At 39.6% G+C, this 14,408-nt stretch overlaps 1 protein-coding gene across 1 annotated transcript in view; it reads left to right on the top strand.

The window, feature by feature from the left end:
* The window catches only part of KIFAP3 (kinesin associated protein 3), a 78,472-nt gene that overhangs the window by 7,494 nt on the left and 56,570 nt on the right, over nt 1-14,408 (top strand). The window contains exons 5-10 of the mRNA XM_068691145.1: nt 184-325; nt 1,704-1,803; nt 2,732-2,856; nt 3,279-3,377; nt 4,075-4,253; nt 6,558-6,720. Coding sequence (XP_068547246.1) covers nt 184-325; nt 1,704-1,803; nt 2,732-2,856; nt 3,279-3,377; nt 4,075-4,253; nt 6,558-6,720 — 808 coding nt within the window. The remainder of the gene's footprint in view (nt 1-183; nt 326-1,703; nt 1,804-2,731; nt 2,857-3,278; nt 3,378-4,074; nt 4,254-6,557; nt 6,721-14,408) is intronic.

Raw genomic sequence — 14,408 nt, 5'->3', positions numbered from 1 at the left:
CAGATTTCCTGGTGTTCATTGGCAGTGATTCTGGATGTGTTTTTTTTTTCTCATTTTGTTTTTTCCAAACATCTTAACTCAAAGCTGTGCGCTCTTTTGTCTTGTGACTGAATAACATTGTGATCAATCGTGTCAAATTGACATCTCTTTATCTGCGAAACTGTTCCTTATGACTGCTTTCAGATTGATGAAGTTGCCAATATCAATGACATGGATGAGTACATTGAGTTACTGTACGAGGACATTCCCGACAAGGTGCGCGGCTCTGCCCTCATCTTGCAGCTGGCTAGGAATCCTGATAATCTGGAAGAGCTGCTTATCAACGGTAACAAGGGATTTAAACTTTTCTTAATGCTGTGCTGTTTTTGTGGTGATATCTTGAGGGAAAAGCAGTTCACCTTTCATTTAAGGTTTTCTTAGTTTGCTATATACTGTAGTTATGCTTTATGCTTGTCCTCAGTAATATGCTAGACTGACTTTTATTTCATAATAAACTGACTGTCAAACTTCAATTAGATCCCTGTACAAATGGATGCATTTTAGGTTGTTCTTAGGTGGCTCTAGATCAGAAACCCTCCAAGTCTCAATAGGTGTCATATGTTTTTTCCTAGTTATTTTATTATATAGATTCTAGTTACTTTTTTATCTTAAGTTGGCACTGGTGCTGGAAACAGACAAACAAACAAAGAGCAGTACCCTGAAGATCAGACTGGAGATGAAACATGTTTTGAAAATGAGATCTGCAGTCTGACATAATTATAGCTGTTGAGTTTCCAAGAAAATTAATCAACTGGATGTGGATGCATCACCCACTTACTTCACTATTTAGTGTGCTCCTTTTGTTTAAGATGGATCCATTTTAAAATCATAATGGAATTCATGATAAGACACTGACATGAGTGTCATTATGTCTGCATATGTATTCCACACTGAAGCAGCTCTCAAAATGTGCATGGCAGAGCATCTGATGTGTTTGTAAATACACGTGTACCTGTGCATACACAAATTTCCTGTTGCCTCCTTTCCACAGAAGTGCAAAAAAAGCTCTTATAATGTGTAAAGGAAAGTCAGACAAACAAAAGATAAGCACAATCCAAAACAGACTTCTAAAGGGAAGGTGTCCTGTTAATATAGTCCTTTTTTCCTTCCATCCTTTATATATTTTATTGATCCTTCTGCCTCCTCGTTACTCAAGCTTGTGATGACTTCAGCATGTGCTTTACCTGTTCTGCAATGTCTGCAAGTAAGATTATTCCAAGAATTGGAATGGGAGTACATAAATAGAAAGTAATAGATGAAAAAAATGTAGTCGTAGATTTAGGTGGAATTTAAGGGGAATTTGGAAGTGAATGTGTTGATGTTGTTGGTAGGAGCCACAGTGTAATATGGAACATATTGGGTGGCAGAGGCAATGGCATCTTAGGGTCAGTAGCAGGTTTAATATGACTAATGTTTGGTTGCAGTATCCTTGTGTGTCACCTCCTCTTAGGATTTGTATCTGGATGGCTTCTCAGGATACTTTTAATATTGATACTATGTGCAAACAGAATTTTTGAACAGAGTTACACATTAAAGTGAGATAGATCTGAAAATCATCCATTAAAAATGATAGATGTAGAATAGAGTATATTCAAATTCTGTCTAATGAGATAAAAGGAGGGAGCTGAAATGCTAATGCTCATCTAAATCTTGTTTTCCTTCAGAAACTGCCCTGGGTGCACTGGCTAGAGTGCTGAGAGAAGATTGGAAACAAAGCGTGGAACTTGCTACTAATATAATTTATATTTTCTTCTGTTTTTCAAGGTAAGTTCAGGGCCCTGTGTATAGGAACATCAAGAACTTTTCTGTGCTTGGTAGCTTTTCATTTGTTCTTTGCACTGCATTACAACACCTCACTGAAATGGGGTAAAATTTTCTGAGTTTAGAACACATTTTAAATGACAGAACTGAGGCACAGAAAGATTCTCCTTGGTGAGACGGTGTGTGGTACAGCTAGGAAGAAAGTAGTTAGAATTTTGACCTACAGGTAAGAGGCTGCGTTGCTATCTTGTATTTTCTTCAGCATTCCTACAGGGAAGAAGCAGCCTTCAAAACTGAAGTGTGTGTTCTTAATGAGATATGCCAGCATTTCAGCATACCCTGACTAGAAAATAATTCAAATGGAATTTGCATTGTGACTTGATTTTAGACCTCAATCATATTTTTTGAGAGCAGAGGGTGTTCTGAAGTGCTTCAAATATGGAAAGCAGGGCTGACTGGAAAACATTCTCCTGTATGCATGAAATTTGTTTTTATTTTGACTTGGAACAACACTTGGAGATGTTGGAGTTTTCATCTCATTAGAAGGAAGAAAAAGTTTCCATTTGGGTCCGTAATATTAAATCAAAAAGGCAAAACATTTATTTCTGTTATTTCCTTTTAAATTCATGTTATTAAGCATTATCACTATAAGAACTAAATTTTCCTCTTGAAAATTGTTTTGCTTTGACAACTCGATTGTGAAAAAGCCTGCTTGCACTTCTGAAAACTTGAAAAAATATGTTTTGGGGAGTTTATTTTTAAATAATTTTCCTATAAAAACATGCTATAATAGGGCAGAGAAGTAAATACCTGCTTGTTTTTTTATGATAATTAGGTGATAGGGTGTTGGGACCTTGCTACCCTAAATGCCAAAACAGTTTTGAGGTTGTTTGCATTCATTTTTTACTCAATGTTTTTTTCTTCAATGCAGTTTTTCTCAGTTTCATGGAATAATCACACACTACAAAATCGGAGCTCTGTGTATGAATATCATAGACCATGAGCTGAAGAGACATGAGCTTTGGCAGGAAGAACTGGCTAAAAAGAAGAAAGCTGATATCCTTTTGGTATGCTGGGGTGGCTTTTGACTTCTCTTGATAGCTGTTGTCGAGTTATAGATCAGCATAGAGCAACTTCAGTGAAAGCAGTGGAAATATAATTGTTGATATATTAAAAAAAATATCTAAGTGAGAAGTTTGAATCTGTCAAAGAGATGATGTGAAGGCTATGAAAGCAACACAAGAAAAAAGACAGTGTATTATTGTATAAGCAGTAAGTCTTAGAAACATTTTTACTGACTATTGAGATGTAATACATCCAAGATTTGGGGAGTATAGGGGGATGAATCAGTGTTGATTACAGGTGTAGCAAGCTGTGGCTGAGGTGGTGTCTTTCCACTGGCTGAGTAACACATCTGAGGGCAATGGTCATCCAGACTATGTAACTTCTATCTGAACTCCTTAACTTCTGTAATGTACTTGATGAAGATCCTGAAAATCAAACCCTGAAAAAGGACTATGAGAAGACGTATAAGAAATACCAAGGGCTGGTTGTCAAGCAGGAACAGCTACTCAGAGGTATGGAATACAAATAGCAAAGTATTTCTTCATTGATTAATGTGGGTAGAGGGTTTTTTTCAGTTGTTATAACTATGACAACTTGAACATACTGAATGTGTGTATGAATGTGGAATATCTTGCCAAGGAATAGGGAGAAGAGAAGTACTTAATCAGACTGACAGTGTGCTAACAATTCTCCAAGTGTTACGTCAGTCTTAGATAAAACAGCAAAAGTGATCAGCTTAAATTTTCCTTGTTAGTGATGTTGGGTTTGGTGGTGGTTTTTTGATTGTTTTGGTATGTTTGAGTTATTTATTTTTTAGGTTAGCCTTCGTCTGACTCAGGTTGAATACTTCCACCCTGTCTCAATTTTTGTATTCAAATATACTTAATGTCAGACTGAAATGGTCTGAGTGGCAGAGCTTTCCTGGGAAAACTTTCTAATGGCTCCCATTGGAATTGAAAGAAAAAAAAAAACTTTTAGTGATCATAATCTATGATTTTATTATTTTATAAAACCACTGTTAGAACTATTTTTTTTAATGCTTTCTAAACAGGAATAAAAAGCGTTCGTGGTCAATTTTGTTTAAAATGCATTGGGAAGTGAGTGGAATGCTTCTGAAAGTCTTGTCTTAAGCACTTAATGTGTATGTGGAGACCCACGTAGTTCGATTGTATTTGACCTGTTGGTATGATTTATGTTGGACTCTGTTAGTTGCACTTTACCTGCTCCTGAATCTTGCGGAGGATACTCGCACTGAGCTGAAGATGCGAAACAAGAACATTGTCCATATGTTAGTGAAAGCACTGGACCGTGATAATTTTGAGCTGCTTATCCTGGTAGTATCTTTCTTGAAGAAACTCAGCATTTTTATGGAGAACAAAAACGATATGGTAAGGCTCCTAGTACTCCAGTGCAGTGTTGGTAAACTGTATGCAGTCTCTGAAAACTTTGTGTGGGTGGAAGGAAGAGGGAGATATCTTTTTTTGCCACTCTGATTATCCTCTCTCCTAATGAAAAAATTACAAAAAAGAAACACAACATTGAACCACAACATGCTGCAAAAATTTCTGAAGGGCTGTTATCCCAAACAGACTGAAGCGAACTCAAAGTGTGATATATGGAGTTCCAAATTTTTAAGTTGGCACCCACAAAATTTTATTATACACGTGCCTCTGGAGATGTCAGTGATCCTTTCCCTAAACTACACTCTTCTGACAACATATTATTGTTTCTGCTACGTATTATCTTGGAAAGAGAAAAACAGTGATCCTTTTGTGGTTTGCTAGACTAGTATACTAGTTACTAACTCAGCTTGGTTTTCTAAGGCACCTCAGAGCTGTTAAACATTCTTAAACATTTTAATATGAAATGTCAAACTTCTGAAACTGTAGACTTTTCTCCTTCCTGAAAAAAGAAAAAAAAATTGTTTCTAGCCAAGTATTTGATTTACTGAGTTCTCAGTGGATTTTAGTAGATACACGCCTTCATTACTATGCCTTTGTGAGAGTTATTTAAGTAAAAATGATAGATTTTCCTTATCCTGAGCTAATCTGAGATTAATGTTATATTTAGGAGATTAAAAGATTTATGTAATAGAGAATTAATTGCAATTTTGTTACTGGAACTATCACACATGCATATGCATTGAACACTGTAGACAACATGCATCCCACCTATTTATATAGGACTACCCTATTTCTTAACAAAAATAAGATGCAAAGTATCTGTTTTGGAGGAATATAGGCTATTTATCAGGTGTTTGGTCTTAGATTTATTTTATAGCTGTGTAGTGCCCTGACAGACTTTATTAGGAAAATAAGGATTAGCTTTACAGCCCACTTATTTGTTGGCATGCTTTACACATTCCATCTGATTCAGCGGAAAGACAAATGAAACAAAATTGTTGAGTTTATTTTATTGCATAGTGTTTGAAATGTTTTGAAAAGGCTTTTAAAAAGGTTTGTATGCTACAAGTCAGCTGTCTGTTTGTCTGCTTAAAAGATGCATGCTTTTTTTTTTTCCTCTCCAAAGCACTATTACGGAAGGTACATACGAAGGAGATGTTCTAATACTTTTATTAGGCTATAATACACAAATATTGAAGGCAAAAATGAGCTAAGACTAGTTGTGCAATGTCTGTTTCTAAGTAAAACTAAATAATCCTCTTATTTATAGCACATTCTTTCCTTTGGTATTCAAGTGCTGTATTAAATTCAAAGCAGTGAAGTAGGAGTTCCTGGTATCTGATGGTTTTTGATCAAAGGTACCCAGTTGTTTGATTATTGCACTATGCTATGTGAGGGGAGCTGTAGTTTCTTTTTTTAGAATTAATTCTCTGTGTATTTGTAACTGGAGGGCCAGTTACATCCGTGGATAAGTTTGAAGAATACAAAATAATTTTATGTTCCTTCTTCTCGCCAAAGAAGGTTCTGGGAGACAAAGAATGCTTTTAAAAGATTTTTATCAAATAAAAGCAGAGAAATGATGTTTAAAAGATGATAAAAAGCTTTCTGAAGTCTTTCCAGTCAATGCTCAGATGTCTTTTCTGGCTGGTAATGTGAACATGATCTCAGGATCTGATACCACTTCTCAGTTCCTGGATTCCACTTTTTAATTTGAAAGTGATACATGTTTCAAGATGACTTTCATACTTCTATTAAATTAACATACAGGAAGGCTCATGCCTTTTCCGAGAGCACATGCAAAGCTCTGGCTAGGGGTTCATTTCAAATTTATAAGGGAAGGTCTCAGGCTCTTTTGGATGCCAATTGTGTCTTTTTTGGTGAGGTATCTCTTTTATTTTAACATCAGTTGTTCCAGGGTTGCTCCCACTTATGGGTTCACCACTCTCCATGTATGCCTGCCTTCTAGCCCTATCTAGTCTTGCAAGTGATTTCTTTAGATGACATTCTTACAGTATTCTAATCATGGGGAATATTTCCAAGGCATCTAAACTGTTTGGCTGATTTTTTTAAAATCAACATTACACAGTAAACTGATCTAGAATACTTCAACTGCAAAGATGTAAGTGAAGCTGCTTGAGATGAAAATGTATTGACAGTTACCATTGTGGGTACAAATCACATGTCTGTGCATGCTTGCATGTGAATCTGTAGCACACTGAGAGGGCTTTTACCTTGAAGACAAAGCCAAGTTTGAATGGATTATGGATTTTTCTTTTTCTTGATATACAGGTGGAAATGGATATTGTTGAAAAACTTGTGAAGATGGTACCTTGTGAACATGAAGACCTGCTGAACATCACTCTTCGGCTCTTACTGAATCTCTCGTTTGACACAGGACTGAGAAATAAAATGGTGCAAGTTGGTCTGCTCCCCAAGCTCACTGCGCTCCTAGGTATGTTTTGTTCTAACACAGACATTTCAGCAGGGATAGCAAAGCTGTTCGCATCATGATGTATTGTGCCTAAAAATTGCTGGGTCGCTTCTCTCTTTGCCAAGGAACTCTCACCACACCCAACTTTTTATCATTCAAATCATCTTTCCAGATGCAGGTTTAGATGGAAGTCCAAAATAATGCATTTCCCAGTAGATTTATTCCTAGCATCTCTCAAGCTCTTGAATGAGTATTCTGGTCTTTAAAAATAGCTTTGATAGCTAACTGAGAATAATTTGAGCTGACACATGGGTGATGCTTGTAATATTAGAGGAGCACCTAGGAAAAATAGCCAACTGCTTCAGGGAGCTTAGCTGATGAAGCTACCAGCTACCTCTGGTTTTTATGAAGCTGATTATATGTTCTGCCTCATGTTACCATATTGGTCTAAATAAAAGGAGTAGAAGCTTCCTAGCATTGTCAGCCTCAACTCTAGGCAGTACTGATTTTTAGACTTCCAGCTTGATGGTCTAATTTATGTTAAAATTACGTGAGTACTTCTGATGCAAGCAAAATTTGTTGTTGCCTATAGGGGAAATCTATGGAGACAAGAAGGAGGCCAGAAAAAGCAAAGGAATATCTGATCGCTGTTGTGTACTAGAGCTCTCAAGACGGAGGTTTTATTACTCCCTGTATGTTCTTTGGCTGATGCTATCTAGAAGCTGCTCCAGTAGATTTACAAAAATGTTTAGTATGATTTGGCTGTAAGGATTGCTGAGTGCTCATTTTTAAGTGGGAGTTGAGGATCTTGTATTCTGGAGCCCTAAATGCATAAAGCACTGCAAGATATCATTTAAGTTTTCTGTGATATGTTGGGTTTGGGATATATTCAGTCCAGCACAGCTGGTGTATCCAGATGTAGTGGAACAAGTGGAATGCAACAGTGAAACTGAGCTTTCTCTTCTACCTTTGCATAGTCTTTAGGGATTATTTGCTTTCTCAATTTTACAATCAGCCTCAGCATGGCCTTATTGCTGTTTAGTATACAAGTTAATACCATGAAAACTTACACTGATTTGGAAACCTTAATCCTGTCAGTGATTAATGTAGTGGCTATCTGATATATTCTGAAGTTCCTTAGATCTTTCTATGGTTTCTGCCTCACAATCATGTTTTTACTTAATATCCTCCTCTGGACTGAGCTAGGAAGAAGAAAAATGGCATTTGGAATCCCTCTTTATACTTTTTTTTTTTCCCTTATCCTGGTGATGGTGACGTTTCTCAGAAAAGTGGACTGAGAAGTGGGAGCTGGTCAGAAAATACATTTCGCCTCATTTGAGAGGGGTCTTATTAGGTAGTCTGGTTCAGCTTAGACAACAGTTTCTGGCTACAAGTCACCCCAAGCAATAGCATAACTCAAATCATCAAAGTTCCTGCTCCTGGAAATCCCCATTTTGATACTAAAGTCAGACTAAACTCAGCAGTTAGATATCTGTAGATTATCCGCTTTCTAGTGTCTCATTCTAAAGTGGAGAGGAAAATTTCTCTTCAGATGCCAGTTGCTTGGACTCGAGCATAGGCCTCTTCAGAAGATCTGGCTGCTAAAATCACAGTCTGTTCCTGAAGTGGCTGTTAAGGTGATCTATGGCAAGTTTTGCTAGCACAGACAGTGAAGCTTCTGGAAGTACTTGACTCTGTGGACAGTCCTTCTTCCCTTGAATTGGAAGATTTCAACCATTTTTTTTTTTGTGGTTGGAGGCAAGTGCTGTCTGACCGAACTCCCCCCCTGTAGAATCATTTGATACTTATTTTGTGGTGTGCTAATTAGAAAACATAGGTGGAAATATTGTCTATTACTTTGTTTTTTAAGTCAGCTCTGTGATTCACAAGACCTGTCTTGATATGGCAATTCATATAATTCTCCAACTCATCACTTTGTGTATCCTGGCTCAAGGCAGGCTGTAACCTTAATAATAAAATAATCATGTGCCAGGTGCCCCTTTTATGCAGGTTACTTGGGCATTAAACACACATTATTCAACTCAGTGCCCTTCGGCTTACATTTGCAGGTCACCTTAAAGTGCTAACACATCTCAGCAGCTGTTGACAAGTTACCATACAGATCCTAATGCCAAGAGGTCAAGTTTGTTGACTCAGCCTACTGAAATTTAACATTTGTGCATGCTGTGCCTTTCAGTCTTTAGCGCTGGGTTTGAGATGAGTGTAAATTAAGTGTAGTAGGCATTTAAGGGGAGAGTTGAGATTGCAAGGAAGGAAAGGACAGGATTTGTCAGGCAGGAGTTTAGGGCTGAGCACTGAGGTGGCTTTCTTTGACAGTTTGCAATCCTGGAGGATGTGCAGCTTTGCCAAGGGACTTGTGGTGGCTTGGGAGCAGGAGGGCTCTGAACGTAGATTGAGTCTGAAAGTGGAAGAGGTGAAATAGCTTTGACTGAGCCAGCAAAGCAATGGACCAAGTGTGGCATGGATATATCAGAGAGGGACCATCATCTTTGCCTCTCTTTCCAGCATGTTGAGGCTGCTGTTGAAAGCATAGACATGAGAAATTCTGCTTAGTTTTGTTTCCATTTTAATTAGCCTTTTCTTTTTAATAGTGCCAATGCCTGCTTCCCCATTTAGCTTTGCCAGTCAACACTACTTGCTAGTTTTCGCGGCTTCTCTTCACAAGTCTGAAGTATTGTATGTGACAAAACTCCTCTTGTTCCCTCCAGGCACCCAAGTTAATCAACTACAGCTGATCTTTGTTATGCTCAATCTCAAAGAACTGGGTGCAGTTGAGGGAAATCTGGCTTCAGACTTGCTGATCAGAAGCTGGAGCAGAGCTGTGGAGGCCTGTGGGATATAGCCTGTTGTGTTCAGGTTTTTCCATATGCAAGCTACTTGAGGAGGTATGGAAAGAGATTTTGTTGATTTGTGTGACTTCACTTTTTTTTAATACAGTCTTGTTCTTGGTAGTCACCAGGGACTTGCTGAGATCTTTCTTTTGTGCTGATGGCCTTGCTTAAATACTTAAAAATTGTTTTTTAGTGGTCTTTCTTTTTTATACATTCACCACGTGATTGTTTTATGTGCCAGAAATATAGTTTAAAGTGGAATGAGAATTTGAGTAAATTCAAGAAGTGATTAAATTATTTGCTTGCCTGAGATGTGAAAAACACAGATTCAGTGCCCTCTAATCATCACATTGGAAAGAGAGGCCGAAGCTGTACATGACAGAATACTGTGTGGAAGTTTGCTTTGCTCTTGCACTGCTCTCATTTTGCTCTGCATGGCATAATTCAAGTGGAGCGTACGAGTGACTTGCTCCAAGTACAGTAGAGTTTGATGGCTAGTCTTAGTTTGGTTGTGGAAAGTATTGTCATTGAAAGGGTGAAATGTAGAGCTGAATGTTTAAAAGAAGGATCTGAATTTGTTTTCTTAATCCCTGTGAGCATTCTTCCAGTGTTGGACAAAAGGGAAATGTTACCCTTTTTCATAATCCGAGCCCTGTGTGATTGGTTTCTAAAGTAAATGCCCTGGCAGCAAACAGGAGAAAAACATTGTCTACAAGGAAGAATAAAATAACTTCTTGTCTGGACCAAATCCACTTTGTTTTTCAGTTAACTGGCCAAACCAAATGCAAAATTTTCAGAACAGCTCTTAAATACATGCACAGCTTGTGATTCACATTCTTCTAATGAGGGTGCTCTTTTGTGTTGTGTCTGAGTGGTTTCTTAGCATTTGTGAAGTGAGACAAATAGTTCTCCACTCTCCATGAGAACAGCAGGCAGCTTGTACAACAGAAGCAGCTGAGTGCTGCTGTGCGTGTGATGGCAGGCTGCAATCTCTTCTTGGTGGACTCCTGTTCACAAGAAGCTCCTGGCAGTAGGTGTGGCAAGCACTGCTGGGGTTTCTGTGTCCTCCTGTGTGAGGTGTTGCTCTCCAAACAATAGAAATGCTAGGGAATGGTGTGAGCTGCTGCTCAAGAGGTAAAATGAGCAGGGAAGATTTCCTTGAAAGAGTAGCTCTGGCTGTATGCAGGGAGCAAAAATTTTTGTGTTACGTGCATTCGTCCGTTTGAGCTGCTGGACAGTTCTTACGGGTACTGAATACAATTGTATTGAAATGCCACTCTGTGTTCATTCACTTCACTTACCAGTGCAAGCCATGTTTGAAGCATGAAAACCCAATATACTTGGAAGTCAGAGTAAAGGATCTCATCATGGCTGCTCAGAATTATAAGCTGTTTTTGAAAATCAAGATCTGATGGAACACAGATTAGTGAGCTGAAAAATGAGTGGGTTGCAAAACACTGCCAGCTACAGCTCACATGGGACATGCAGTGCAGAAGGGTTATTCATGTGGTTGTGTTACACAGTGCCAAGGTGTTCCATCTCAAAAAGATTGCAGATTGTGACCATCTCGGGTTATGTTTTCCAGTACAGATTACCGTAACTGAAAGAAAATTGCCTTTGTGGATTTCTCTTTAGCCAAGGAATGTTTGTTATACGTTGCTCTGAAATACAATGTGATCAGTCCCAAGTAGCAATAGTAGAGTTTTTCTGGTCACAGCATGTACTGAGCCTGGATATTTCATTAATGTGAGGGTCCTGACCTGATGCTCTTAATTTCTTGGTGTTCCAAGACTTAGTCTCAGCACAGTGGAAGTAACAGCCACCTAATCTTAGGTAGAAATCTAAGGGTTGTGCAACGGTTTGCAAATTCCAAAGTAGGTCACACTTTCCCTGTGTGTGAGTCCTTTATTTGAGCTGAAGGTAACCAGAGCAGGGTGTGACTTTGTCAGTCTGAGATTTACTGAAGAGTGTTTTCGTTGGTTTCACTGATGGATTTTTTTTTAAGAGTTCTGTTTTCTAATATCAAATTTTCTGATTTTTCTGGAAACTGCTGAAGTTCCTCTGATATTTTTCTGTTCTTTACAAGTTAGGTTTAATGAGCAATCAAAGAATTGCCAAACGGTCGTATGTTGGGTTGCTTAACAATCAGGTCTTGATAATGGTATGCAGCCAAGGTGTGTTGTATGTTGACTGCTGTTTAAAAACCCAAGAAGTAGTTTGCTCTCTAATTAACGGAGTGCTGTGGTTTTTTTAATGTTCGATTCCTTTTATGAAAGTTTCTTTTAAGAAGGCTTAAAGTAGATGTGTTCTCTTTATGAGTTTACTTGGCCTTTTTGTAATGAACTTATTATGGAGCTTCACACATCTGTTGGAAAATGGAGCTTCTTATAGGCTACTGCAGTGTTTTTTCTGTTTTTAATAGGCCTCGTTTATCCTATAAAGGAACATACATTTTCTTACCTGATCAAGTGAGCAAACAATAGGGGTCAGATGTGGCAAAGACCCTAACAAAAAGCACATGTCCAGCCATCAGGGTGAGGTAAAGTCATATCGGGATTGCTTGAAGTTATTAATGGCAGTAAAATTTATGCTTCCTCCTGTTTTCCCAATTAAATTGAGAACCCTTTTTTTTCTAAGGTGGCTCTGTAGCAGCTGGTTCCAATCCTTGTTGTGTGAATATTGCCTGGGGTGTCTCCATTCCTTTATAGTGGAGGCTGGCTGTAGCACATTAAGTAACAGTTCAGCTACAGGGACCGGTCTGTTGGAAAGCAGTAATTATTTAGGGATTTATTTTAATGGTAGCTTTTTTTATCATTTGTGCTAAGTATGGCCATTGTTTTTAAAACAAACTAACAAAACAAAAACAGAAAAATCCTCTTTAGCATTCAACTTCTAATTTCCTATCAGAAGTCCAAATAAGAGTAGCGTGTCTAACTGAATTAAGGAGAGTGGGTGATTTAGACAGGCAACTTTACTATTACTAAAGAACTAGCCTCAGACATGGAGGAATATAAAACAAAGTAGAGATTCTTCAGTATCAATACTGTGCTTGAAGCAGAAATAGAATTCCAACTAACTATTTTTATGCTAAAAGCCTTCCCTATATCCCTATTTCATGCCACTGGCAAATTGTGGTGATTTATCAGAAAGAAAGAACTGAAATTCATGCTGTTTCTGTATTTGCTTGCAAGTTTTTAAGGACTATTGTCTAAGACTTTTGACTCTATTTTGGTACTGTTGAGTTAGAAACAAAGTGTATTGCCATTTTACAGATAGTACAGGTGGAATGTTGCTGATCTTAATACTAAAAATATGACTTTAGGTGAGTGGAAGAAGAAAACAAATGTGAGGTGGCTGAAAAACAGAAATGCTTATGGCAGGAACAAGGGCAGGAGTGGAGAGATGGCAGCAGTCTAAAGATGAGGAGGCTGAGTTCTTGCAAATTTGCAAATCCAGTCAATGAAAAGGATTCCCTGAGCCTGTATTTCTACTGAGGAGCTTACAATATGTGATTGCTTAATTGAGTGAGTTCTTTTAGTTGTTTCTTTGCCTAATTTCAAGAGCAAATTAATACTTCTCGGTAGCAAGTAACCTGGTCTTCTACATGAACTGTTGACATCTGAAAGCTTTCCAGGGCACAACTTGGATGCCTGAAGCGTGACAGAACAGAACCAACCAACTCTAGTCTCCTGGAGAATCTCCCTAAGGATAGGGCACTTCTACTCTTCGAATCCGAATCGTTTAGGTTGGAGAAGACCCTTAAGATCATCAAGGCCAACCATCTACCTAGCACTACCAAGTCCACTGCTAAACCATGCCCAAACTTCTTTACCGAAAGGGTTGTTAGGCATTGGAACAGGCTGCCCAGGGAAGTGGAGTCACCATCCCTGGAGGTCTTTAAAAGACGTTTAGAGGTAGAGCTTAGGGATGTGGTTTAGTGGAGGACTTGTTAGTGTTAGGTCAGAGGTTGGACTCGATGATCTTGAGGTCTCTTCCAACCTAGAAATTCTGTGATTCTGTGATCGGCACTTCAGTTTTGACTGCTTTAGCCTCGTGAATTGGTCTGGTTTGGTTTTGTTGGTGGGTTTTCTTTTTGTTAGCGAGAGACTCTGACCCTTGGAGATCTGGAGAGAAAACGGGTGGAGGCAGGGTTGCATGGGGCAGCCTTTCTCTCTGGCAAGCCAAACGGCCTGGGGGGAGCCAGCCCCAGAAAAGGGGGCCCTCAGCCCCCCCAACCCTCGTCCTTGCTCCACATGAGGGCATCTTCCGGGCCTCTCCCAAGGCAGCCGCCTTCGGCCTCGCACGGGCCGCTCCATCACAGAGCTTTGCCGAGGTCACAGTGGCCACCAGCGGGCCCGCCCTTGCCCCGGGCCCTATAAAAGGGGCCCCCCTGCCCCTGGCCCGCCACTTGCTCAGCGATTTGGTCTTCCGAAAGCCAGCGGCTGAAGGAAGGCCAGAGTTAGGAGCAAAGCAAGAGCGAGGCGAGCAGCAGCCCTTCTCAGTGCGAGGACAAGAAATTGTTCTAGGACCACTGAGAAGGATGTCTGGCTCTGCATGGATGGGCCGTGGGTCGAGGGCCAGCACCTCCAGCACAAGAACCATCAGTGCCCAGGAGGTGTCTGGTGCCCGGCCCAGAGGCTATTATGATCAATATAATTGGAGCCAAAGCGATGCGTGGAGCAGGCCGGCCCCTCGGAGGGACAGCAGCAGCAGGCCTGGGCCTAGCTGGAGGTCCGGTGATGACGGAGAGCATGGGTTGGAGGGCCACGGGAAGCGGAGCCGTGCCCAGCAGTCAGCATATGATGCAGGACCCAGCCGTGGCCAAGGAAAAGGAAACAGCAGGAACTCCGTGAATGA

This window comes from Anas acuta, chromosome 8, assembly GCF_963932015.1.
Source record: "Anas acuta chromosome 8, bAnaAcu1.1, whole genome shotgun sequence".
Taxonomy (NCBI): Eukaryota; Metazoa; Chordata; class Aves; order Anseriformes; family Anatidae; genus Anas; species Anas acuta.
Note: the sequence above shows the minus strand (reverse complement) of the source record. Positions and strands in the feature narration are given on the sequence as shown.